This window comes from Tachysurus fulvidraco, chromosome 2, assembly GCF_022655615.1.
Source record: "Tachysurus fulvidraco isolate hzauxx_2018 chromosome 2, HZAU_PFXX_2.0, whole genome shotgun sequence".
NCBI classification, from domain to species: domain Eukaryota; kingdom Metazoa; phylum Chordata; class Actinopteri; order Siluriformes; family Bagridae; genus Tachysurus; species Tachysurus fulvidraco.
This window is the reverse complement of record NC_062519.1, coordinates 13,423,503-13,449,021: the sequence shown is the minus strand read 5'-3', so window position 1 is coordinate 13,449,021 and position 25,519 is coordinate 13,423,503. Positions and strand designations below refer to the sequence as shown.

Genomic DNA, 25,519 nt, shown 5'->3' with positions numbered 1-25,519 from the left:
TAGTCTTTGCCAGAGAATATGTGTGTGGTGGAGAATCTTAAAGACACTAAAATAGTAGTGAAATGTTAGTGAGTGTTACTGTATATAAGCAGCATAACCTGTCAAGTAGAAATATCTAAAATGAACATTGACGAGGCACTAATAATAGGTAAATTCTATTATGTGGCGATGATGCCTGAGAAGGTGTATGTTATAAAGTTGGAGTGGAGACATGCAAATGCAAGCAATTCTCCTATAGAACAACGAAAGGAACAAACAAAGACTGGGAAAGAACTCAAGGCAAGGTGAGAAAAACAAACATGAAAACAAATTCTAATCATACTGCAAACAGCAACCGTACTCTAACACACATGCAAATAAATAAATAAATAAATGATTCAATATTTAATGCTCGGGGGCACGGTGGCTTAGTGGTTAGCACGTTTGCCTCACACCTCCAGGGCTGGGGGTTCGATTCCCGCCTCCGCCTTGTGTGTATGGAGTTTGCATGTTCTCCCCGTACCTTGGAGGTTTCCTCCGGGTACTCCGGTTTCCTCCCCCGGTCCAAAGACATGCATGGTAAGTTGGCATCTCTGGAAAATTGTCTGTAGTGTGTGATTGTGTGTGTGATAGTTGTGGAGGTTGCGATGGGTTGGCAATCCGTCCAGGGTGTATCCTGACTTGATGCCCGTGACCCGAGAAGTTCGGATAAGCGGTAGAAAATGAATGAATGAATATTTAATGCCCAAAACCAATAGCCTATATATATATATATATATATATACACAGAGAAAAAAAAATATTTTGATTATTAGTCTATAATTTTAATGGTAGGATTATTTTAAAAGTAAGAGACAGAATAACAACAAAAAAATCCAGAAAAACACCCCCAAAGCATAATTCTTCCTCCTCCATGTGGGGATGGTGTTCTTGGGGTCATAGGCAGCATTCCCTGTCCTCCAAACAAGTTTGAGTTGGCAAGTTGAGTTCATGCCAAAGAGTTTGATTTTGGTCTCATCTGACCACAACACTTTCACCCAGTTCTCCTCTGAATCATTCAGATGTTCATTGGCAAACTTTAGACAGGCCTGTACATGTGCTTTCTTGAGCAAGGTGACCTTGCTGGCACTGCAGGATTTCAGTTCTTTGCATCGTAGTGTGTTACCAATTGTTTTCTTAGTGACTAAAGTCCCAGCTGCTTTTAGATCCCTTTAAGAGAGTGCTCCTAATCTCAGCTTGTTACCTGTACTGTATAAACACCTGGGAGCCAGAAATCTTGCTGGCTGATAGGGGATCAAAAACTTATTTAACTCTTTGAAATGCAAACCAATTTATACATTTTTTGAAATGCGTTTTTCGGGATTATTCTGCAAACGTACAAAATCAGCAGGGGATCAAATAATATTTTACCCCTATATATATATATATATATATATATATATATATATATATATATATATATATATATATATATATATATGTAGTTTGGCCATTTTTTTCCTGTTGACAAGCTTCTGAATTGCAGGTCAATCGGTTAATTGTTTTTATATAAGATGGAAAAGCCACAAATTTTTTTCATGACCTTCTATACACTCATGAGTGTCAGCATTACAAGAGTTAGCATTTAATACACTGCACTTAATACACAAGGGCAGATAAGCAATTTCTAGCCACTTATCTTTGTTTAATCACTATCAAAATGCTGACGGCTATAATATTTTAGTCTGGGCAAATAAGTGACAGAGAATGAAATAAGGAAAGTGGTGTTGGTTGGGGTATATAAAGGGCTAGATGCTTCTTATGAACTGTACATAGGCACCATGGGCAAGCTTCTGATCTTTGTTGGTGAGTTGAAACCTCAGCATGCCTTTACTTTGTTTTTTACCACAACATTTTATAAAATCTAGTCTAATATCCAGAATGTTAAACCATCTGTTGCTTTTAATTTGGTAATACCTTAAAATATACATCTAAATGTAAGATTTGTACTATACTTGTGCCATATCTCTATATGATATTTTTATATTATTCATTTGTATTTTCTTAGGATAGGATTTAGTATTGCCAACACTGTACTGTACTGTACTGTCAGTATATTGGCTACATATGATTATAATATATGTTTTAAATCGAATTGTTTTGAATTGCAAAATTGTGTCGGAATATGTTGATATAAAGTGTCTTTATTTTATTTCCAGGACTGGCTCTCCTGCTGCATGTGCAGCTAGGTAAGCTTCTTGTTAAAATATTATCCAAACATGTAATTTTACTTTCACATGGGTCACTACGTCTGTGCTGATATAACTACAGACTAAATAATCTCTAGACTAATCTTTTTAATTAACTCCAATGTCCCTTACTGTCTTTCCTTTTAATTCCTACTAGGATCTTCCTACATCCTGTCATGTTACTTCACCAACTGGGGACAGTACAGACCTGGAGCAGGAAAGTACTTCCCTACCAACGTTGACCCATGCCTGTGTGACCATCTGATCTATGCTTTTGCTGGAATGAACAACAATGAGATTGCAACCTATGAGTGGGACGATGTCAAGCTTTACGGAGAGTTCCAGGCCTTGAAGAATCAGTATGTTGATTTATTTTGGTTTGATATCCACCTGGGCTCATTGGTAAAACTTAAGTATTCTAATTCATGAAGTGAAACCATTTTTTTCTGTTGCATACATACACAAACACAAGAGAGGAATCTTAAATATTCTTTATGTTCTCAACAGGAACAGCAACCTTAAGACCCTTCTGGCTATCGGTGGCTGGAACTTCGGCACTGCCAAGTATGTAAAAACATACATGATTCAAAGTGTAAGACATGATTCAAAATGTAAACTGCTTGGTCATTTACTGTAGTTCTTTGCTACCTTAGGTTCTCTGCTATGGTGGCCACCTCTGCTACCCGCCAGACTTTCATCCAGTCTGTGATTAAGTTCTTGAGGCAGTACGAGTTTGATGGTCTGGACATTGACTGGGAGTATCCCGGTTCCCGTGGAAGTCCTTCTCAGGACAAACAACTCTACACCACCCTGGTTCAGGTATTCACTGGCATTCACTTCACATATATTCAAATTTGCAAACTGACCTATTTAATCTGTATCCAAACTCAAGACTGCTTTTTTCTCTCCTTCCTATCTCCTTACTGACATTGCCATCTCTTTTTTATATTAGGAAATGATGGCTGCCTTTGTGGCCGAGGGCAAACAGACCAGCCGTCCTCGTCTTATGTTGACCGCTGCTGTCTCTGCCGGCAAGAGTACCATCGACTCTGGATACCAGATTGCCCAGATTGGCCAGTTCGTATAGACTCCTTTTAGTTGTTCTGACAGAAAATTAACCTTATTACAGGTTTTCCAGTAGGCTGACCCCTATACTTTTCTTTCACAGGATTCTGGACTACTTCCATGTCATGACCTATGACTTCCATGGAACTTGGGAGCAGCAGACTGGTGAGAACAGCCCTCTGTACAGTGGACCAGCTGACCAGGGATCTTACATCTACTTCAATGTGGTAAGTGTACCTCAATACCAAAGCAATGATGTCTGATTTTTAGCGAGATCTTAATTTTCTTTTCCACCACTTCAGGACTATGCTATGAACTACTGGAAGAGCAATGGTGCTCCTGCTCAGAAGCTGCTTGTTGGATTCCCCACCTATGGACACGTCTTCAAGCTGGCTAGCTCCTCCAACACTGGTGTGGGAGCTCCCACTGCCGGACCTGGACCTGCTGGAACTTACACCAGGCAAAGTGGATTCTGGGCTTACTATGAGGTGAGAATCAAGATATCTTGTAATATACTTCAAGATTCCTTCGTACAATCACACATTTCACTTGATCTCACATACATCCAATGCTCTCTTTTCAGATCTGTACCTTCCTGTCTCAAGGAGCCACTCAGGCTTGGGATGCCCCTCAGGATGTGCCTTATGCCTACAGCAGTCAAAACATTTGGGTTGGCTATGACAACATCAAGAGTTTTCAGATTAAGGTATTTTCTATTTACATGGCACTAGAGTCTAAAGAATTGGTCAAAGGAAGTTTTGGACCATACAGTACATGGTTTGTGAACATATGGTTTTGTATCTAGAATACACAGTGTTTTTTATTCTTTCAAACCCTTATAGATTGACTGGTTGAAGAAAAACAACTTTGGAGGTGCTATGGTGTGGTCTCTGGACCTGGATGACTTCAGTGGCACCTTCTGCAACCAGGGCAAATACCCTCTGATCAACACCATTAAGAGTGGCCTGGGAACTGGCCAAAGTGAGTCCAAATATTTTTAAAGAGTAAATGTAATGCATGAATAGGTCTTGTTCCTGTATCTCCTGTACCCCCTAAAGTGGGATTCTGCATCTATTATTAACTAACTGTGATAAAGAAATGAATGAAATGAATCCACACACACCCCCACATTGTAGTGACACACTGTAGCTACATGCAGTACTATTTATTTATTTGATGCTCTCTATCTTCTAGGTTGCTCAGCTCCTGCCCAGCCCCTACCCCCTGTCACTCCTGCCCCAGCTACTGCTGCCCCTGCTCCACCTAGTGGTGGTGGCAGCAGTGGTGGTAGCAGCAGTGGCTCAAGTGGCAGTGGCTTCTGTGCTGGCAAAGCTAATGGACTTTATCCCGACCCTAGCAACAAGAACCATTTCTACAACTGCGATGCTGGTGAAACTTATTCGGAGCACTGCGCCACTGGACTGGTCTTTGATACTAGCTGCTCTTGCTGCAACTGGTCTTAAATCTAGTCTAGAAATATGAGTGTCTCTACGCTGCTCTTGTCTTGATTGTTTTGATTGGTCTTTTTTCATGTTAATCTATATTCTGAAATAAAGATAAACCAGCAAAGAAAACAGTACTTTTGGTTTCATCTGTTGATTCAGGAAAAAAATATCCATGTCCCAAACTGCTATAAACAGGAATATCCTGTTAAAAATCCTGTTATTAGCTAATATCTGCCTCACAAATGCCCAGAGTGGGGTTAAACATGTGATACTCTGAAAGATAATAACAAAGATACAATTTTCCTTTCAATAGTAATTGAATGTGTATTGCTTGCATTTAACAGCCATCATATTATTGTACGCTGGCTATGCAAGTCTGCATCACAAACCACTTTATACATTTATATACAAGAGCTTAAATCTTTTAATTTGATCAAATGTACTGGTTAAGATGATCAATGCTTGTATGCATACATTATTTTAGTCTAGAGTTCAGATTCTGAAGAAGACCATAAGACTTAATGTCTTATAAGTCCTATACAGTGCAAATGAATAAACATTCATACATTTTTTACATGTATTACGAATGCCAAATAATAGTGTATGCTTATGATTTCAAACAAAAAATGACACTACATGAAACACTAAATCATGAAACGGCAAAACACTGTAAGTTTTAATACCATCAATTAAAAATTGAAAAATAATGACCATAACAAGGATGTTGAATAAAGGTTTGACATAGAATGTATACAGTGTAGAAAGAAAAACAAAGACTTGAGTGTTAAGGTATCAATTATCAAGCTTATGGCAAATACTTGCTGCCATAAGCACTAAACTATGATAAGTAATATTAAAGTGCTTTTGATTGAAAACTCATTAAATAATATAAGATGACTTTATGACTAATTCTACTTTAAACTTTATAAAACTTAATTTTTGAATTAGATCAGATTAGTGAGAAGACGTTGGTTAACTCTGACAGTAAGTATTTCTATCTGAAAGGCAACTCACAGATGTATGACTAATTCTACTTTCAACTTTCTAAAATTTTCTGTATTGAACATGTGTTGTTATTTAATGAATGTTATTTAATGCTAGATAATATGTGTGTGGTGGAGAATCTTAAAGACACTAAAATAGTAGTGAAATGTTAGTCGGTGTTACTGTATAAGAAGCATAACCTGTCAAGTAAAAATATCTGAACTGAACATTGACGAAGCGCTAATGATATTTTAATTCTATCATGTGGCGATGATGGCTGAGAAGGTGTATTTTATGAGGTAAGTTTGGAGACAGATCTGGTTCGATGTCTTCTGGTGGCTGTAGAGGAATTGTCCATGGTGGCCACACGCCACATAGATACATTCTCCCTGAGCACTACTGTGGCTTCCGATACTATACCCTCCACAAAGCAGTAACAACTTAACTCACAAAAAAAATGGATGTAACTAAAATAAACAAAATACGATAATAAAGTACCTTATAATCTGGTAGTGTTTTGGTTTGTAATTACAAAGAGATTTGTGTCTTTTGTCTCTCTGCGGACATAGCGATCAGTCCTGTGGTGTTCCAGGTAGGGACCCCAGTCTTCAGTGGGAAAAGACGCTAATTTGATCCGCTATAGGGGAAATAGATGACAAAAAAACGTCATATTCAATAAATGTCTTTGTGGCACCAAATACAGAGGTCAGAAATAGTATGCTAGCTTATTAAACACATCTGATATATTTCAGTTCTAGAGCAACCACAATAGTTACTTTTATAGCTTTTAATGTGAGCAATACTACTACAGTATGTATTATTATTAGAGTACTGTTCCATTAGAAGTTCCTGTCCTACCTGCCACAAGCTTCCGCTGGCTTTTGTTATCCTCCAGAGAGCCACAATTGGGATCCACATGAGGCAGAAGGCAGTCATACACCAACCCAGAGCAATGCCCCACTGCGGATATTCCACTGAGCCGTACATGGGAGCAGTGAACGTGTACAATGACCAGACAAGTATGACCTGCAAGATATGAAGCAGCAATTTTGTCTCAAGGCAATCTTGGCAATCCCTCTAAAATATTCAATAAATACTATCCATATTATACTCACAAGAAGAACAGCGGGAGTGATGAAAAACCAGCAAGCCCTCCACCACATCCAGAAAAGGTTGGTCTTTGTCCCAATCATCATTTCAATGTCTTGGATAAACCGATTTCCACCTGAAAGCAGTATTTCTGTTCTGAATTAAACTGACCAGTATGAAATTATAAGAAAAGTTCAATAACAAAACATTTTTAAATTGTTATATTGACCATATAACCAGGTGAGACCGACGACCTCCAACAATCCAGTGATCAGAAGAATCCATCCAGAACAGAAGGAATCTATCAGATTCACCCAGTATATACCTGCCTTTAAAGACAAGAGATAGATGAAATGGTTTCCATTTTATTTTTCATATTTTTCTCTGAGTATTTAGAGAGGTATCTGAAAAATGTACTTACTCCGGTGACACACGGCAGACCAAAAAGGAAGAGTATGATACAGATGATTACGGTAATAGGGCCCCGTCTATGTCTTAAGATTCTGGGGTAGGCATCCTGGAGACATGTTGTGATCACCTCTACCAGATAGGTTAAGTTTAAATCAGAGATTTGAAACATAAATATTTTTCTTTTAACAATAACAACACCTACAGAGGACACCAATTCCTTTCTGCAATTTGTGGCTTTAATAATACACAAAAACTTACATACTCTATTTATATTTTCTGCCATCCAGTAAATGCATCTAGTCTATATTTTAATTATCCGAAAGTAAGTAAAATGCCTACCTATTCCAGCAAATTGAGAGTCCAGGCCAAGTGTTATTAGCATGAAGAAGAACAGGATGGACCACAGCGGAGATACAGGAAGTTTGGAAAGGGCATCAGGGTAAACAATGAAAGCCAGCGCAAACCCTGCAATTGAGCAGCAGAACAAACATAGTCTTACTTTGTGGTGATGCTCATTAATCAGCCAGTGATCAAGAAATATGACCTGTTTTCAGAAAACATACAATATACTTTAAAGTACTATGTTTTAAAGTTATTGGCATTCACCCAATCTAGGTGTTCACATTGGAATCCATTAATACTTAATAAATAACAGAATGAATAAAAGCACCTGTTCTTTTATTCACAAATTATTTCAGATTCTTTTCTACATAGAATATGCTTAACATGCTAACATCATGCAAATATCCCAGCCAGACAGAATCCAGATTGATCTGAATCCAGAATTCTGTCAATCTTTTATGTGACTGTGTCTGCTGTTCAAAGTTTAATACAAAAAAACTGATTTGAATTGAATACAACAGAAAGTACAGTAAATACACTTGTTTACTTATAATGGGTAAAAAATAAAGAGAGAGAAAGCGAAAGATTGAGAGAAATAAAGCTTACCAGCCTGTGCAACCTCTGAAACTGGTTTCCCATAGACATGTGCCATGTGTCCAAGGATGGAAAATATGGCAAAGCCAGCAAAGATGCTAGTACTACAGTTTGTGATGCATACTATCATGGAGTCTTTGTAGGAGTTGTTATAAAATTTGTTGTAGGAAGACAGTGCTGTTAGACCACCCCATGCAATAGACAGTGAGAAAAATATTTGAGTGGCTGCATCCTTCCAAACCTGCATTAATAAAGAAAGTAGACTGTTATACTGCAGAGATACTGTAAGGATTGATAGTCTTTACAGGTTGGAACGAAAAATTAGTGTTAGAAACTTTTTAAGAGAGTTTTGAATGTTGAATCTTGCCTCAGCCTCAGCCAGTTTTGTAAGATTAGACTGGGAGCCAATGTAATATTCGATTCCATCTCTTGACCCATCCAGAGTAACGCCACGTATTAGCAGGATGAGAAGTACAGCATACGGAAATGTTGCCATGAAATACACAACCTGAAGGTATACAAGTGTTAGATTGGGACGAATCACACTTGACATCAACCAGCCAGTTTCCAGGCTGTTTCAGTCTCCACTGAATACAAATCTCAACCCAGTATATTAACTCTTCAAAATCTATTTTTCTTAATATTCAGTACTTACTTTCCCAGAAGATTTAATGCCTTTGTAAAGGGCAGCAGCGATTATGATCCAGCCCAATAGCAGGCAGAGTGCCAAGTGCCAGACCACCGGCCCTGTCTCATCCATACTGCTAGTGCGCTGGAGGGCCACGCAGCTAAATAACAGATTATTTATAGTAAACTCCTTCTCACAATAAAAAGAGCTAACAAATACTCTAGAACTGATTTTATTCAATCAGATCTTGATCAGATCTTGAAAATGAAGAAACAAACAAAACAAAAAAGTATGATAATTTTAAATATTTGATTTATCTAGATTCAGTGCTTAACTTAAGTAACCAAAATAATACACTTGAGTTGTTGAGTTGTTTTAGTTCATAGCCATACAATCTTCTTTTCAATGCATTTACTCCTATACATTTCTTTAAATTATATGAGGTATAATGAAGAGAGAGAGAGAGAGAGAGAGAGAGAGAGAGAGAGAGAGAGAGAGAGAGAGAGAGAGAGAGAGAGAGAGAGGAACTCACTCCCAGTACTGCTCACTGGAGCTCTTCAATGGTTCATTAATCAAGAACACATCTGTACGATTTTGATTCCTGGCCACAAGACTCAGGTTGTAGGCAGTAATTTTGCAATAATCTGCAGGTAGAATGCAAAAGTCAGAATTTATCAGTATTTTTTAAACAACAGCAGATCCTGGTAGCTTCTGGCTATAGTTAAAAATCGTGTGCAGGTGCTGCAGTTGCCTGTGGGAATTTCAATAACCAGCAGATGGTCACATGTTTTCCAGAAACATTTTGTTTACAAGGAAGTTTCCATTAATCTCATTTTTTTTTTTTAGCTTCAATGGGCTCAATAAGAAGAGTACAATTCTTTCCAAGGCTGTTTACTCATATTAAATTAGAAGTGACACAAAGAAAGAAAACCTATACAACAGCATTTTATTGAATACAGTGAGATCCATTATTCATGCAGTGCTTGGCATACCTCTAACGGTTTTATTGCAGTCTTTCTCTGACCAGCTTGAGCAATCGCTCCAAGGCAATGGGAACTGAAATGATGCAAACAGGTAGTATATGCTGTATGCGATGATGACGTTGTAGTAGATGCCCACTAAAGTGCTAAGCAGCATCATGGCAATTCCAACACCTGAAAAAGAAATGGCGTTAGAAAATGAAAATACGATATATCTAGTGTTACTTTCATAATCCTCTCTGGAGGATTATTTTTATATTTAAAGCAAATAAACACATTACTGATGTGATTAAGAGGAGAATATGCATAAAATTTTGTGTTCCATTATTTATCATTCTGTTAAAATTGATAAACACAACATTTCCCCAGAAGGCATATTTGGTATAAATAGCAGCACGAGTATAGTATAATGCACTTTGAAACGTCAAATGTAAAACATTCTCATTCTCTAACCATTAAATGTCTTTCAAAAATAAAATGAACAAGAAAGCTCTCTTGTAATGGTTAAGTATGTTAAAGATCTACATTTTTCAAATCAATCAGTGACTTCTGTAAAACCCAACAGGTGACAAAATTAAGCCACCAGAACAACTTCAATGTGTTTTCGCATGAAGTCAGTCTGGGGTGAACACCATTCTTCCTAAAGATATTCCATCAAATGTGTTACAGCTATTTTATTTACAACGAGTTCCAACTCGGAGTCTCTTCAATGTCGAGACCTTGTAGGCACCCTTGTTCAAATTCACCTGCTTTCTAATTTCCTTCATTTATGCCAACTCTCTTTACTCTTTTACTTCTTCTCTATTCGTTTATTTTACATTTCATTTTAAAAGATACCCTAATTACTCTTCCTTTATTGGTTTTGAGAACGCTTAGCTTTGTTTGTTAAACCTGAGATGATGATTTTTAACCTGCAGTTGTCAAAGTCTGACTACTTGGTGTTTTGATGAAGGAGGTGTTGAGTCCTGTTTAGTTCAGTGAACACTCGTGCGGTGTGAGGTGATCCTCGACATCACTACTCCCATCAGGATAGGATATTTCATAGTAGAAGATCAATAAAACCTTGCATTGATTTCCTTTGCATAAAGTGGATCCAAACCATGCAAGCAGAATTTCCCTCACAGCATAATTGACCTACTTTTTCTTTTGAATAATTTTGTCAGTGAATGTATATTGATTTATAAAGGGGAAAAAAACAGTCGGTAGAAATATCAATCGCTTTGTAAATATATTACACAGTATAAGTATATACTAATCGATCAATTGATAAGGAAGCAACAATTTCTTGCTCACCTTGCAATATTGGCACAGCTTTCCACATATTAATGGGTCCCTGGCTACAGAACTGTCCAATAGAGCTCTCCATTAAAAAGAGTGGCAGCCCTGCGACTGACAGCATGATTATGTAGGGAATGAGGAAGGCTCCTAAACACAGTGAATTAGGAAAGACAATGAAGGGAAAATGTGGTTCACACTTTTGGTTAACACTGGACTAAAAATGTGCTGTACAAATGGATACATATCCCTACATAAGCCCTTCCTGACAACTTGTTTGGTAGCATTACAGCTTCACAGCGTGACTATGTGTAAAGTGCTCTACAATTCATTCATCTTGCACCTGCTAGTTTCCAGCGCTATCCTTACCAGGATAAAGCAGTTAATGAAGATGAATCAAGTTTAAAAAAGTCTTTATGGTAAGTTATGCCTGTTGAAATAAACCACTATGAATAATTGAAAAGATTATGCAGGTTTTTAACAGTTGACATGACATACAGTACCTGAATATCTAGGTGTCTAAAAATTTCATTAACACCAACATTACGTGGTACTGCTCGTCATGTCTGATGTCACATGCTGTCTTAAGCAGCTGAGGTCAAGTGATATGAGTGCCAATTTACTATAACCTGTAATTATAATGAGAGGTCAAACAATATTTGATGACTTGACAGCTTAGGTCAGGTCTGCTCTTGACACATTTATATGAGTAACTATTACTGTTCATGGAAACTGTGCTGTACATCAGCTTATGACATCAACAATCATGTAACACACGGTTTCATCTATATCATGACACAATTTATTGTAAAGTAAATCCTTACCAATCATCATAAAGTACAAGTGAATATAAGGTCCACAAATAAGCAATATATACTGTATCAATACCTAAACTAATAATGATGAATTAAGTACATTCACTAATCCATAGCACAACATGGAATAATAAATCTTTTCTATTAAGATCTTCCGAATAGCCTCAAATGTGAATAACTATTTCTAAAGCTAATATTTAAGTGTTAACATTTTCTCTAAATATCTTTTAATCATTTACTGCATTTAATGGCATACATTATGTCTGTTTACAGTAGAAACAAGTCATGACAAACTGATGACGTTTGTCTACAAACTGCCCAAACTGTCAGAAAGTTTCTAAAATGTAAGAACAATGTTAATATTTAACAATTACTGTCATGCATGGCTACACATGCATGACTCAAAGGCTGTTAATGTATACACTCTGTGCCAAAGAGTAGTGGCTATTATAATTAGTCATTATAAATGCATTAGTTAAATAGTAATATATAGATCTGTGAAGTGTAGTAAAGTGTTCGTAGTGCACTCACTTACCCCCTCCATGTTTGTACGCCAGGTACGGAAATCTCCACACGTTTCCAAGTCCGACTGCATATCCAATCATAGACAACAGATATTCTCTCTTATTGCTCCAGTTCCCCCTGTCTGCATTTTCATCCTTGCTTCCAACATGAGGGTTCTTACCTGCACTGTTTTGCTATACCAAGCAAAGTGCACATATTAATATAAACTACAGACATATTATAATGGATTAACAAACAAAATAATACAATATCATTTAATGTAAAGAAACTCAACTAATAATATACAATGTGTAGCTTTTACCTTATCTTCTGCAACACGGTTTGTAAGCACTAAATGTGTGATGTGTTCCCTCATACTTAAATGTGGCACAAAGTAACGATGAAGATGAATGGAAGTGTAATCAGTATGCTAAAGCCATGGCACTTTTATAACCACAAGTCTCCTCCCTCTGAAGGCATCATATGCTAAGCTTGGCAATGCAAAGCAAAATATTAACATATTTCACAGAAAAAGCAGGCATTGTTTAGCAATTACTAAACCAAATTTTTTTTTTTTGCCTTTTTATAGTACTTTATTAGAATGTGTGTGAGGGGATAAGAGGCTGGCAATGGCTGTGTGCAACCTGGTGCAAACAGTGCAGGACAAGACAAACAAGACAGACAAGACAATGCAGGACAAAAGACAGTGCAGACACAAAGTTACAACAAGACAATACAAAAAGTCCACAAAAAACAATAAACAGTAACAGAAACAGCGCCGACCGACCAGTGTATGTGAATACTGAATGTTCAAACAATATTTCGTTTATAAATCAACTTAAACACCCGAAACTGATTTAAGGTTAAAGTCAAAAGGTAGCGTACATACCTTTTTATTATTAATAAAAAGGAGTTATTTTACCTTGCAGTACAAATATAGTGTCATATATAGTCAAATAGTTTATAGTTAGATTGAAAAAACTATTTTATGTTGACTTGGGCCAATATATTTTTATGTAGTAGCAAGTAAATGGCCATATTGATTAAAAGTGATTACAATTAATCTAACAATTTTATTTTACCTTTTTGATTACATTTTAGCACTTGGTTTTATTATATCATTTTAAAGGGTTAAATTAATCTCTTTCCTTATTAAAAGATAATGCTGAAATATTGAGGCATACATTTCAAATACTGAACTAGGCTTCTCTCTGGTCTTTTTTTCAGGCTCTTTGAATTGTGTCTGTGCACTTGAGAAGCAGATTCATTCATTGTACCATGTACATTTAATAATTATTAAAATTTTAGAAATAGTTATATTCTAAAAACCAAATCAATTAACTATGGAGATGACTAATCAATTGCAGTGTTTTCTGCAGATAATTATAGTGCTCATACACACACACACACACACACACACACACAAACCTGTTGACAGTGTTATCTGAGATCTGAGTTTGACATGAGTCAAATGTGGTATAATGGTGGGTTAGTAAAGCTGTTATTATAGTAATTTGCAGCTTTAGAAAAATATGATTAACCTTCGGTGACACCAGAAAACTGGGGTAGCAATAAGAATTCTTGTTTAGAGAACTGTCAATGTTAAATAGATCACGGAATTCACCTAACTAACTTTTACCCCAGTTACAGTAGGTTAGACAGTAATATGACATCAGTCAGTAATCTCTGTTTTCTGCCTTGCCTCATCCTAAACTGCACTATAGAAAATCTCAGTTTTAATATAGAATGACTCTTACTCCAGGATCATATAAAAACACTGCTTGTTTATAGGTTGTTATATGTTTATATGTAAGAAAAACATAAAAAGTAGGCAGTGTCCAGCTCACTTCAATAGATATTTATGTGTGAGGTACCAAGTTCATTTTATGGCCCTTGTGGCTCTAATCCTTTGTGGGTTGGTCCCTTATTATTGCTCATGACAATGTGTTATTAAGGAATTTACTATTGACAAATGACCTGAAACCCTGTCAACATTGAGTCCAAAATGCTGACTGACCGCTACATGACAAATTTTTCTGAAATGTTTGACTAACACAATTGTTTAACCCTCAGCACAGAGTATAGTATATTCCTCTTCCAGACATAAGCAACACTGATAAGTATCAACTGTGTAATTTCAGATTCTTCAAGACTGCTGCCGCTTTTGCATTCTCTTTTTACTGGAAAAGACTAGAACAGGAACCCGGAAATGACAGCACTGCCTGCGTTTTGGTTCTGACAGATTTCTCGTTACTCATAACTGTTTCATCTATAGATGTGTGTGGGATTGTTTTTTTGTAATTCCATACAAACAGTTAGTCTAGTTTGTACCATCCTATGATATTTCGATTGTAACTCACAAACTAGCCTAATTTAAAGGATCACAGCCCAAAGCAGGCACTATGTAAATGTATACTATATACAATATAGTACTATATCCAACACCTCCTGTTGTTTTATTGCTGTTATGTCATTTTAATAAGGCTGGATTATGGACTGGGTTAATATTCCTTGAAATGACCACTAGCATGATCTTACCAGTAAGGCCCCATAGTCCTATATACACTATTTGGCCAAATGTTCCTGGACACCTGACCACAACACCCATATGATGGTCTTTCCCTTAACATTTACCACAGAGTTGGAAACACAGTTTGTCTAGAATGTTTTTGTATGCAGCAGCACTGACATTTCCCTTCATTAGGACTAAGAGCCCCAGATATGAGTGAAGTCCATAAGCACATGGTTTGCCAAGGGTGCATGGAAGAACTTGAATGGCCTGCACAAAGCTTCTGCCTCAACACCACTGAATACCTGTGATGAATTGGAACGCCAATTTTACACCAAATAATGCATACAACTACCCAAGGGGCATAATTTGAGGGAGAATCCTTAACAGCACGATCATCGTCAAGCTCTGAGTCCCAGGTGCCAGTTGATGGAAGGGAGAATTTTCCCTAAAAAAAAAAAAAAAAAAAAAAAAAGGAGTGCTTTTTATGTCACATAAAGTGCCTAATGGGATTTGTCTATACCTCAGTCATTCGTGGCTGGCTCTGAGTGTGACAAATGCCCAATTAAGTTGCTAAGTTGCCAGAGTGAGCAGACATTTTCACTATTAGGCAGAATAAAAAATAAACTGCAGAGTACTATGTGCCAAAAATGTCATGGTTAAAGATCACTACTGTCTATAGAATCAGACCTTATCAGAGAGCTACACTTTATGAGGAGGAACGCACGAGAAGACCAGTATGGGAAAGCCTGTCCCGAAAATGTCAGCATAACAAAAGTTGGGACTCTCACTTCTTAATTGTCTTAAGAAAAAAAACCTTTCAGCTCTTTCAGAAAAGTCAGATCTCAGAAAGCAAGGCGTGAGTGAGATTTTCTCCACTTTTAACCAGTGTTATAGGTACAGTATATATTAAGTAGCAGGAGCTACACCCAATCCCACCAGTTTAATCAATTGATCTTGGCTTTCAGTAAACTCAGACATGGCTTCTTCTTGGTTGGCATGAAAACCTGTACCCACACATGGTCCTTTGTTTGAACACCCATGGTATGGACATCCCTGGACAGCATCTTCTTGCATCAACAGTTACTCCAGTTCGATGTGTTTCACCCTTTAAGGTGGTGTACCGACATTACACTAGATACCATGGCTCTCGATACACCACAGAATAAGTCTTGTTGTCCTGGTCAAAGATGCACCACTGAGATGCTTCTCCAAAACAATACAGGGCAAATTTCAGTTTCATTGTCCAACCCCTTTATTTATTTATTTTTTCTGGTCAACTGATAAAAAAACTGCATTTTATTCAGTATTTAATTTAAAAGCTCACTGCTTGGATTTAGTTACCCAGTGACCAGATGGTGGTGCCAAATTTCTCTGCAGATGCTTAGGAACTTTTATTTTTGCCTACAGATTTGTTTTCACTTGATGTTTGCCTACTTCCTTTATCTTCTCATTTTTGTTGTCTTTGAGGAAGGGAGGTTAGTAATGAAAAATCAATACAAAGATTTTTGTGACATTTTTCTTAATAAAAATATTTATTACTTTTTTTTTTTTTGCTCAGGCTAAACATGTCCAGATTGTAGTCTTTTACCATGCTACCTACAATACATTATTTAAAAAAAATGCTAAAATCTTTAAATTCTTAAGAACAACATGTTCTGGTGGTAAACAGATAATTCTGTAAATACTGTAAAAGCAAATTAATTCATCATGTCTTTTCTTTTGCTGAGACTTCAAATCATGCAGACTAAACCAACATCACATAGAATTCTTAGCTATAACATAAACTCACTAAAGCAAATACTCACAAATCAGGTCAAAACACATGCACCGACCATACACATGTATCTCCACAAACACATTTGTTACAGCAGAAAGATCAACATAAACAGTATTCACAATAAACATAGGGTACACAATCAAAACAGTGAGAAATGCTTGAATATTTGGTGGAAAGGTTACAGAGGGGACTGCTCTTGCCTTGTTGGTGGAGTTATAGGGCGATGTCTGTGGCAAAGCGGAGGCACAAAGCTAAGTCAGATGGGACATCCCTACGCATGATCTCATTACCTTCCAGACGCAGAACCTTTATCTTGGAGAAGTTCATTACATCCACCACACTGCAGAAACTGCCCATGGAAAACTCTGGGATCAAGCATAGAAATCAGAAACCGATTATTTATGTTTAAAGAAGTCCAGAATCGATGAAGTCTAGAACTTTGCATATGAGATAGTGATAGTAATACAAAGGCAAACAATAACATTACATCAAGTATAAACATTTACCAAGTTCACTGATCAAATAACTGAGAAGAAAAAAACAAAAAAACAAAGGGTTTATTAAATAAAGCCAAAACAAACATACCTTTAATTTGGTTGGCTTGTAGATAGAGGTGCTCAAGGCTGGTGCTAACTGTTGGGATCCTTTCCAGTTTGTTAAAGGAGAGGTCTAGCTCTACCAGACCAGTTACATTGAAAGTGTTTGGTGGAATACCCTTATCTGTGAGGGCATTGTGGGATAAGCGCACATACTGCAGGTTGGTGAACTGGTTAAAGAAATTATCTGGAATGGCTTCAATGGAGTTGGAGCCCAAATAGAGCTGGTGCAACATGGCAGGGAGACCATCTGGAACTTTCTTCAAAAGGTTTCTGCTCACATCAAGCAAGGTGAGGGACTTCAGGCCCTTCAGAGTGCTACCCAGGTCCTGGATGACATTGTGGTTGAGTAGCAAGGTGGTCAGATTCTCCATGCCTTCAAACGCGTTAGGCGACACCTTGTCAATTTTGTTGTGGTTGAGGCGCAAGTCACGTAAAGAGTGTGGAAGTTTAGATGGCACCTCAGTAAGGTTGTTGCCGTTCAAGTACAGACGGTCCAGGTTCACCAGACTGGCAAAGGCCCCTTTTCCTATCTCCACAATCTGGTTCTCATGCAGCATGACCCATACTAGGCTGGAGCCATTTTTAAAGGCCTCATCTGAGATTGTAGTTATCTGGTTGTGCTGAAGGTAGATGTATTTCATGCGAGAGGGGATGTATGGCATCTGTTTCATGCCACGGTTATTGCAGTACATGGCAATGGGGAAGGTTGGAGGGCAGTCGCACTCAGATGGACAGTCTCCGCCAGTGCTATCAGGATCCATGATAGCCAAGGGTTGCATGCGGTAGAACCAGGACAGTTGGTCAACCCCATTGGCCAGAACAAGATGCAGGAATCCTGCCATCAGCAGGACAGAAGCTTGGTGCATTATCTTGAAAATAGTAAGTTGACCAGGAACTGGAGAAGAAAGCATATGTTCATCTTCATAACAATAAAAAAACAAGAAAATCTATTAATTGGGTTAAAAAATAAAGTAAAAGACTACAAGATATAAAAATGAATATAGACTGCAAAGTGGACAACACAGATACAGTATGAATGTGTGGAATCAAGCTAAGAACAAAGAAACATCATATACCTCCCTACTATGTTTCTTCATACATCAATTGTGCACTGAATAAAAAAAATACAGAATACACTATTTTGATTAAGGATAACCCACTGAATTCAAGTAAAATGTATGTAAAAAAAATCTACATGCAAATAAATCCAGTCATTGAGTATAAAGTCCTCTTGGAATAAAATCCACAAAAGAGGGATGGAAATGTTAAACAAAGGAGCCTTAATGCAGATGAGTACAAAAACATAAAACACTGTAACTTTACAATTTCCTCTAACATATTACAGACCATATAAGAACACACCTACCTGATTATTTAAATGGCACTCCCTCCTAGCCCACTCTGTTAGCGAACCACTCTAACACTGTGCCAAAAACATTGTAAATACACCCTCTCCCTTTCAAGGTTTGCTCCACCACCCCCCTAAAATTCCTGAAGCCCCCTTGTCAAGCCCTGACCAATAACTGCGCTCTTCTGTCTTCATCCTTAGCCCACTCAGTGGGGTAGCTGGACTAACTGCTGAACATCTTTGTGAAATAGGGACAGCTTCTCTTCCACATGGCAGATTTTTTTTCATTATGAGTAGACCTTGGATAGAATGGCCCCATTAACAGTGTTCTCAGAGGATAATTTCCTAAGTTTGGGACCATTCAAGTTGATAACCAAATTGACAAAGGTGGAGACAACATTGGCTGGACTCAAAAAACAGAACTCAGGAGCTAATAACTGAATGCATCAAGAAATAAAGTGTTGATTTGTGTACTATCTAGAGTGTTAAAGAACAAATACAAATATTTTGAGACCTTAGTGAGACACTGGCTATAGGCCAACCAAATTCACACTTGGGGTCTGCATCTGCTTTGCCATTTATCTGCTTTGTCTTGCCTATCCTGCTGGGGAATGCCTCATACCTGCCCTCTTTAATGCATGATTGGAGCAGATAAGCAAAACCACAGAGACAGAGAAACTGTGCACTAATAAATTTTGACAGCAGCAGGCTTATATTGGAGAAATATCCTGCAGTTTCTTCACGGCTTGAATCCACATTTCTAAAACAGCTTTTACTGTAAAGTCAAATCAAAGCACATTTTGCATGCATACTACAGGAATTCACACATACATATAAACATATAAGGGCCAACAACAGAAGTATTCAGATTTTTTAATTTAAAAGTCGAAGTCACTTAATTTATACATAAAACAACAACAAAACATGATTACAGAACAGTGGCAAAATTCATTCTCAAGCTTCCCCATTTTACTGGCCCCATCATGCAGACACTGATGCCCCATTCCCATATGGAGTTAATCCAACATCAGGAAAGGCTTAATATTCCTTCTGCTCTGTGCCTCTGGACCATAAACTCTCTCCAGGTGCAAGCTTTGTGAATGATGTGTGGCTTTGCCATGTGTGGCAGTAGTACATGAATCACAGGGGTCCAGCATCAATGGGACAAACAATCAGCAGGCAAGAAGCATGTAAGATTTCACGACTAATTAAAGAAATATTTACAATTCCCAAACTGTTCCAAAGTGTTTTTTTTAGCCATTGATATATTAGTTTATTTTGTGTCTTAACCTATTTTCCTAAGATTACCAAAAGCAGTTATTGTCATTGGCAGCATTTGGTAAATTTCCTTATCCAAACTGACTTACATTTTTCAACTCGACTGAGTATTTGTGGCCTTGTTTAAGTGTCAGCTACAACTGTCCATGTTACTGATGTTTAAATGGGGATTTTCCCAATTTAACGTTAACATTTTAATTATTTCATAATTCGAAAAGATTTTGTTCTTCTTTGGTGACATTAATTAAAAAAATATTAAGGAGAATTTATCTAGGTGGCAGTGAGGTGGTGAAGTATGTTTGCCTCACAGCTCCAGGGTCTCTTGTTTGATCCTGTGTTACAATCTGTGCAGGGTATTGTGTTCAGCTGCATCTGTATGGATTTCTTCTGGGTTATTGCGCTTCATACCATTTCTGAAAAATAAATGCTAGTAATCTAAATTGGTTAATCTAAATTGGTATTGAGGTGGATTCCCACCTCATGCGTTAGTGTTCCTGGTATAGGCGTCAGATCCACAATAACAGTGTAAAAGCAATTACTAAAGGAAGCGAATGAATATATAAAATTAGCCCTCATAAAAGAAACTACATACTGTAACAGCACTGTAGTGGAAAAACTTGGGGAAAAGCGTACAACTGCTCTGTACTGATGTCATCTACTGGAAAGCAAACAACGTCAGAGGACTTTCAGAACCTGCGGCTATTGTGTCATTGGCATGTGTTTCTAGCAAATTATTACATTGGCATGTGGCCCTACCAGATAGGCATGATAGTTATTTGAAACACACTGTCCCACATATTCGACTGGTGTTTACATATTTGAAGCAAATAATCAGGACAAGTCATGGGCTGGTGCACCATTTGTTATATCATAAAAGCAGGATGCAATTAACTGAAGAATAAATTATAGCAATTACCTGGAACAATTTTACATTCACAAGAACACTGAAAAACCGTTGGCCAGGCAAAACATTTATACAACTTTCTTATGAAAAGAAAATAATGAATGTTATAAAGTGTGAAAAAATAACAAAAGGAAGTTATAATATGCACCAGGTGCCCTCAATGCATTTCAACATGACATTGATTTATTTCTATTTCCTTTGAGTTTTATACTACAAACCTTCGTTTCCTTCTTCTTCTTGAACCAAGTCTTAAACCAGCTAAGTTAAGGATGTTTAACATCATGCTCATTATATACAGTTAAGCACTTCATAACTCAGGTTTATCTCTAGGGGCTAGTAAGCGCTGCTCAGAAGCTGACTGCATAGCTGCAATGTATACCTTTGACCCCTAAAAGAGCACCATAGGAGTCTCAACGCAAAACATATGTCCATAACATTCACATGCCATGCACATACAGCAAAAAAGCACATACAAACACACAGCTATTATACATGTTAAGACCAAAAAGCCTATGTCAGTTCAGTTTAATTACCAAAATCATTTCACATTGAGCTTGACTTGTAAGCAACTTAAAACGCTGTACACATCACCCTATATCATTTATGTAATCTTTTATTTATAGTCATAATCTGCCAAACAGTATATACAGCAGTTAGAGGGTCATCTAAGCAGCAATAGATTTATACAGATGAGATAAAAGAAGGTCTTCAAATATTTCCTTAACTCTCTTACAGCTGTATTTAACCAAAGCCGAGTTTCCCAGTGCTTCTCAATCAAGCATATACATTCTTTCCTGAAATGGGAATACACTTCCTCCCTGCCCATATGGTAATCATTACGATCCCTTCATAATCACTTCATTCTTTTCCCAAAACATAAAAAACCAAACAATAGACCAGAAACATGTGAGCAACAAAAGGGTGGAAAATCCGCTGTAAGATAGTTGATAATCAAACACATTCAGTATACAGTGAAATTGCATTTAATAAGCCTTAAAGCCTGGAGCTTGTGGTATGGGGTATAGGGCGCCCTCTGGTTCTCACACATTGTAGAATCAAGAAAATTAGGCATTTTTGAGTCATGAGAACATGAGCAGATTTAAGTACTTCGCTCTCATGCGGAGCACAAGGTTAAAATGATCTAACTGAAAATATTCCTGCAGAGGCTCTATTCTTTTGAATGTTTCTATATAAAAAGTATTATTCATTAACTACAATTAATTATCCACGGTACTGTACAAGAAACTAACAGGAACGTAATCTGTCGATTTGCTGATTTGTCGATTAATGAGTTAAACTGTATTTCAGACTGACACATATTGAGGAGAGCGAAAAAGAAATCTGAATGAGTGCATTTTCTTTCAAACCTCCTCCAACAGATTCATAGTCCTCTGGTTTCTGCTACCACATGTTTCGTTATATGACTAAATGCTCTTATGTTCACGTATTGGAAGAGCAGACGAGAGCAAAATGAGTCAAATCCCATGTCTGCTGAGCACAGTGTAACACCTACCACTTTCAACCAGCCTGTGTGTGGCTTGGTTTTACACACAGGGCCAACCGCTACCTTCCACTCAATGCTTCATCGCAGACAGCCAGAGGAAAACGAAACATTCAACTAAAACTGCATGTATCCAACGAACAGGAAGCTCTGCTGTTTGGTGCATATGCATACTGCAACGTGCATACAGAATTAAGGAGCTTTTGCCACTCTGTTTTATTCTTTTTATTCTGTTTTTGGGAAGTGTGATAAAGAGTTAAATTAGGAGCACATGGATACAGAGGGGTGCTGCAGGACCCTGGGTTTCATTATTGAAAGCTTAATCAGCAGTGGTTTGATCTTCCACATGTTGTTCATCAGCAAGACACATTCTGTGACGATTTTATTCCAAGAACTGTTGTTTATGCTGCTGATCTGAAATTTTAATTGCACCATGAGACTGTATGCACAAAAAATATTTTTTTTCACAAATTCTAGTCAAGGATCATGTTATAAAAACACAAACCCACACAGAATACAGCTTAACTTAATAAAGTTTAAATGTACCTGTATTTGACAAATAAATACATTTCATTTAAGTAATTAGACATACAACATTTTATTAATTCCAAACCACATTAGTTCCCGGTCTATGTTCATGGAGAAAAAGCCTCCAAAAACACTGCATGGTTAATTTCCTCCTGTTTTCATGGAAAAGAAATTAGACTGCCAGACTGCTGTACTCTGGGAGGAATGGCATGTGCTACCTTTTTCACAACCACTTTGTCTCAGACAAAACATAATAGTTTCAGAACTTAGATGATATTTTCTAAAAATCATGTTTCCAGACCAAAAGAACAAAAGACCAATTTTATAAGACAAATCACATTTTCTCCACATCTTCATATCTCCATTTCTTCCAAACTTTTTAGCAAACTCAACTAAAATGTGTCTTGAGTAATGGACCTGACCCAAAGAGGCCCTGGTTAGGGGTCTGCAGGTTTGCAAGACCTGCAAGTCAGCACAGCTAATCTAAAGATTCCCATGGTAAATTTTTGTGAGTACAATCCAGTGCCCCAATGTCCCACCAAACACAAGGGCGCTCTTTGTTTCACATTGGCAGGGAGAGTCATTCCCTGGTAAATTGTCTGAGTTCCTCCATCCACCCCATGGGGTAGCTCTAGAGTGTGTCTTCTGCCAACAATGCACTACATCAGTGGATCATCAGTGGATCGTTTCCATGTTCCCAGTACTTCAGACAACAGATGCTATTAAAGTTTCCATAGACTTTCCATAGCATCAGGATTCTTGTGGAATTTTTTACAAAATGGCTTGTCTCCTTTGTTGGACACTAGCATGCCCCACCAGTGCAGACCCATGTTAAATCATGCCCCCACTTCTTATCAACTGTCCAAATGACAAGAGAAATATCTCCCCCTACCATCTATTCCAGAGCGGCCTGTGTTCCACTGTGATGTCAAATACCAAGAATCTGCATGGTGGCATCAGTCATTTAATAGAGCCATGACAGCAAAGTAAGGCCAAAACGGAACAGTTGTTTAGGGTCCACCCACTTTGACCAGACCATCATTTTCAATGGGTACTCTAACTGGCCCTTGAGTGCCAGACTATGGGTACTATCATTCTTGCAAGGATAAGACCACCTGAGCAGGGAAATCACTTGTTTCCCGTTACATTGTTCTAAAAGCAGCTCCCAGGTTTTGACATCAGCCTAACAATCTCAGAATGGAATGGAGCTCACTGTGGGGTTTCTCTCTGAAGAGATGGGGGGTGGGGGGTTTAAACGCTCTGGTGACAAGCTTGTCTAGCAAGCATTTTTAGCCACACAGCCCTCAAGTGATCTTGTTGTAAAATGTATCATTTCTGCCCAAGATCATATCATCCAATTTTATTAATCAGTCATCTGACACTGCAGACTGAAAGTGAGCCTGCAAAGTATCCATTGCTGCATGTGGTTCACTATGGAATTAATTGGACCAGATTATGACCGATTCTTAGATCAACTGTTTATCTGCAATAGAGTAACGGCAGAAGAAGCTACCTTGTCTATACAGGCTGTATCACCAGTAGGTAGACATCACCATGGCCAAAAGATGGACACCTACTGTAGCATGCCATTCCATGAGAAGAAATGCATCTACTCCTCGAGTCACTCCAGAAATTCTGTGCTACTGTTACTTTTCACCATGGAACTCTATAGTTTGAAGGTTCCAGGGACTGGTGGTGTATGACAGTAGTATTTACTACAAATACTTTGTCACATCATAATGTAATATAATAAGCATTAAGACATAATTAATTAAACATAATAAGACTTTTCAGCCTGAGCATACATACTGTATGCACACAAAACAGAGGTTAAGGTTTGGGATACCGTGATTTTCAATCCGTGCTGCTAATGTCCCTGAGTAAGACGCCATCTCTTTAATTGTATCCTGCCTCAATTGTAAGTTGCTTGGGAACCCAACAACTCAATACTTAAAAATAAAATAATTTTGGTATATTTTTCACACTTAACATAAGAGATTTTTTCAGCTGAAGTCTTCTTGATGATGACCTAACACAAGGCTTTTTTACATATTGGATTTCTGTGGTAAAACCAGGAGAAATTAAGTTAAACTATATAAAACAAACAAACAGACAGACACATAAATAAACAAAAATAAATAAATAAATAAATAAATAAATAAAAAAAATGAACCTTGAATGGCAATGGTGTGCAACATGAAACCAACAGATGCATGGCATCCTCCTTAAAAACATGTTTGCAGTGACCCATAAGGTCAAAAACAAAGCCATATTGTACTTATTATTGTTGATTACTACGTAGGGTGCATTGTTACCACTTTGGATTTTTATGCCCAAAAGCTCTATTTTGTCCTCTTTCTGAGGATGATTTTACAGTTAAACCATACACACATGCACACATACACATAAAGGGTCTGTTTGGCTCCCCAGGTCCACTCCAGTTGTAGTCCTGAATAAAACTACTGTGCATGGGTGTGTGAGGGAAAGCAGTACACACAGACTTTCACTCACCATTCCATTCTGCTCCAGTCATGGTTTTAGCCAATGCCAGAATTTGCAGAGTCCCAGTCCTTGCATTATATTCCTCCCAGGGCTGGTGTAAAATTAGAGTTTTACTGAGAAAGAAGTGTTTCTGTGTGCATTTCATATGCACGTGTAGAAGCTTGATAATTGAAATTGTACTCTGATACAGAAACCCCTTAAAGATTGTGTTTGTATGTCAATTCTCCTGCC

General features: G+C 37.6%; 3 protein-coding genes across 3 annotated transcripts; 1 reads left to right on the top strand and 2 right to left on the bottom strand.

The window, feature by feature from the left end:
- Positions 1–1,717: 1,717 nt before the first annotated feature.
- On the top strand, positions 1,718–4,851 carry LOC113641556 (acidic mammalian chitinase-like). Its single transcript, XM_027144333.2, has 11 exons — positions 1,718–1,824; positions 2,178–2,207; positions 2,365–2,566; positions 2,715–2,771; positions 2,861–3,026; positions 3,160–3,284; positions 3,376–3,499; positions 3,575–3,760; positions 3,856–3,978; positions 4,115–4,253; positions 4,467–4,851. The coding sequence occupies exons 1-11, from the start codon at positions 1,800–1,802 to the stop codon at positions 4,733–4,735; spliced, it is 1,446 nt and encodes a 481-aa protein (XP_027000134.2). The 5' UTR covers positions 1,718–1,799; the 3' UTR covers positions 4,736–4,851.
- Positions 4,852–5,366: 515 nt separating this feature from the next.
- On the bottom strand, positions 5,367–12,788 carry slc6a14 (solute carrier family 6 member 14). The gene is made up of 14 exons (XM_027144236.2): positions 12,662–12,788; positions 12,371–12,533; positions 11,039–11,170; positions 9,758–9,919; positions 9,298–9,409; positions 8,793–8,925; positions 8,505–8,645; positions 8,150–8,378; positions 7,541–7,666; positions 7,212–7,330; positions 7,020–7,119; positions 6,817–6,926; positions 6,560–6,727; positions 5,367–6,338 (listed from the first exon to the last, which is right to left on the bottom strand). The coding sequence occupies exons 1-14, from the start codon at positions 12,713–12,715 to the stop codon at positions 6,201–6,203; spliced, it is 1,887 nt and encodes a 628-aa protein (XP_027000037.2). The 5' UTR covers positions 12,716–12,788; the 3' UTR covers positions 5,367–6,200.
- A 3,625-nt stretch (positions 12,789–16,413) lies between these two features.
- fmoda (fibromodulin a) lies at positions 16,414–19,339 on the bottom strand. Its single transcript, XM_027144337.2, has 2 exons — positions 17,214–19,339; positions 16,414–16,993 (listed from the first exon to the last, which is right to left on the bottom strand). The coding sequence occupies exons 1-2, from the start codon at positions 18,136–18,138 to the stop codon at positions 16,842–16,844; spliced, it is 1,077 nt and encodes a 358-aa protein (XP_027000138.2). The 5' UTR covers positions 18,139–19,339; the 3' UTR covers positions 16,414–16,841.
- Between the last annotated feature and the right edge of the window lie 6,180 nt (positions 19,340–25,519).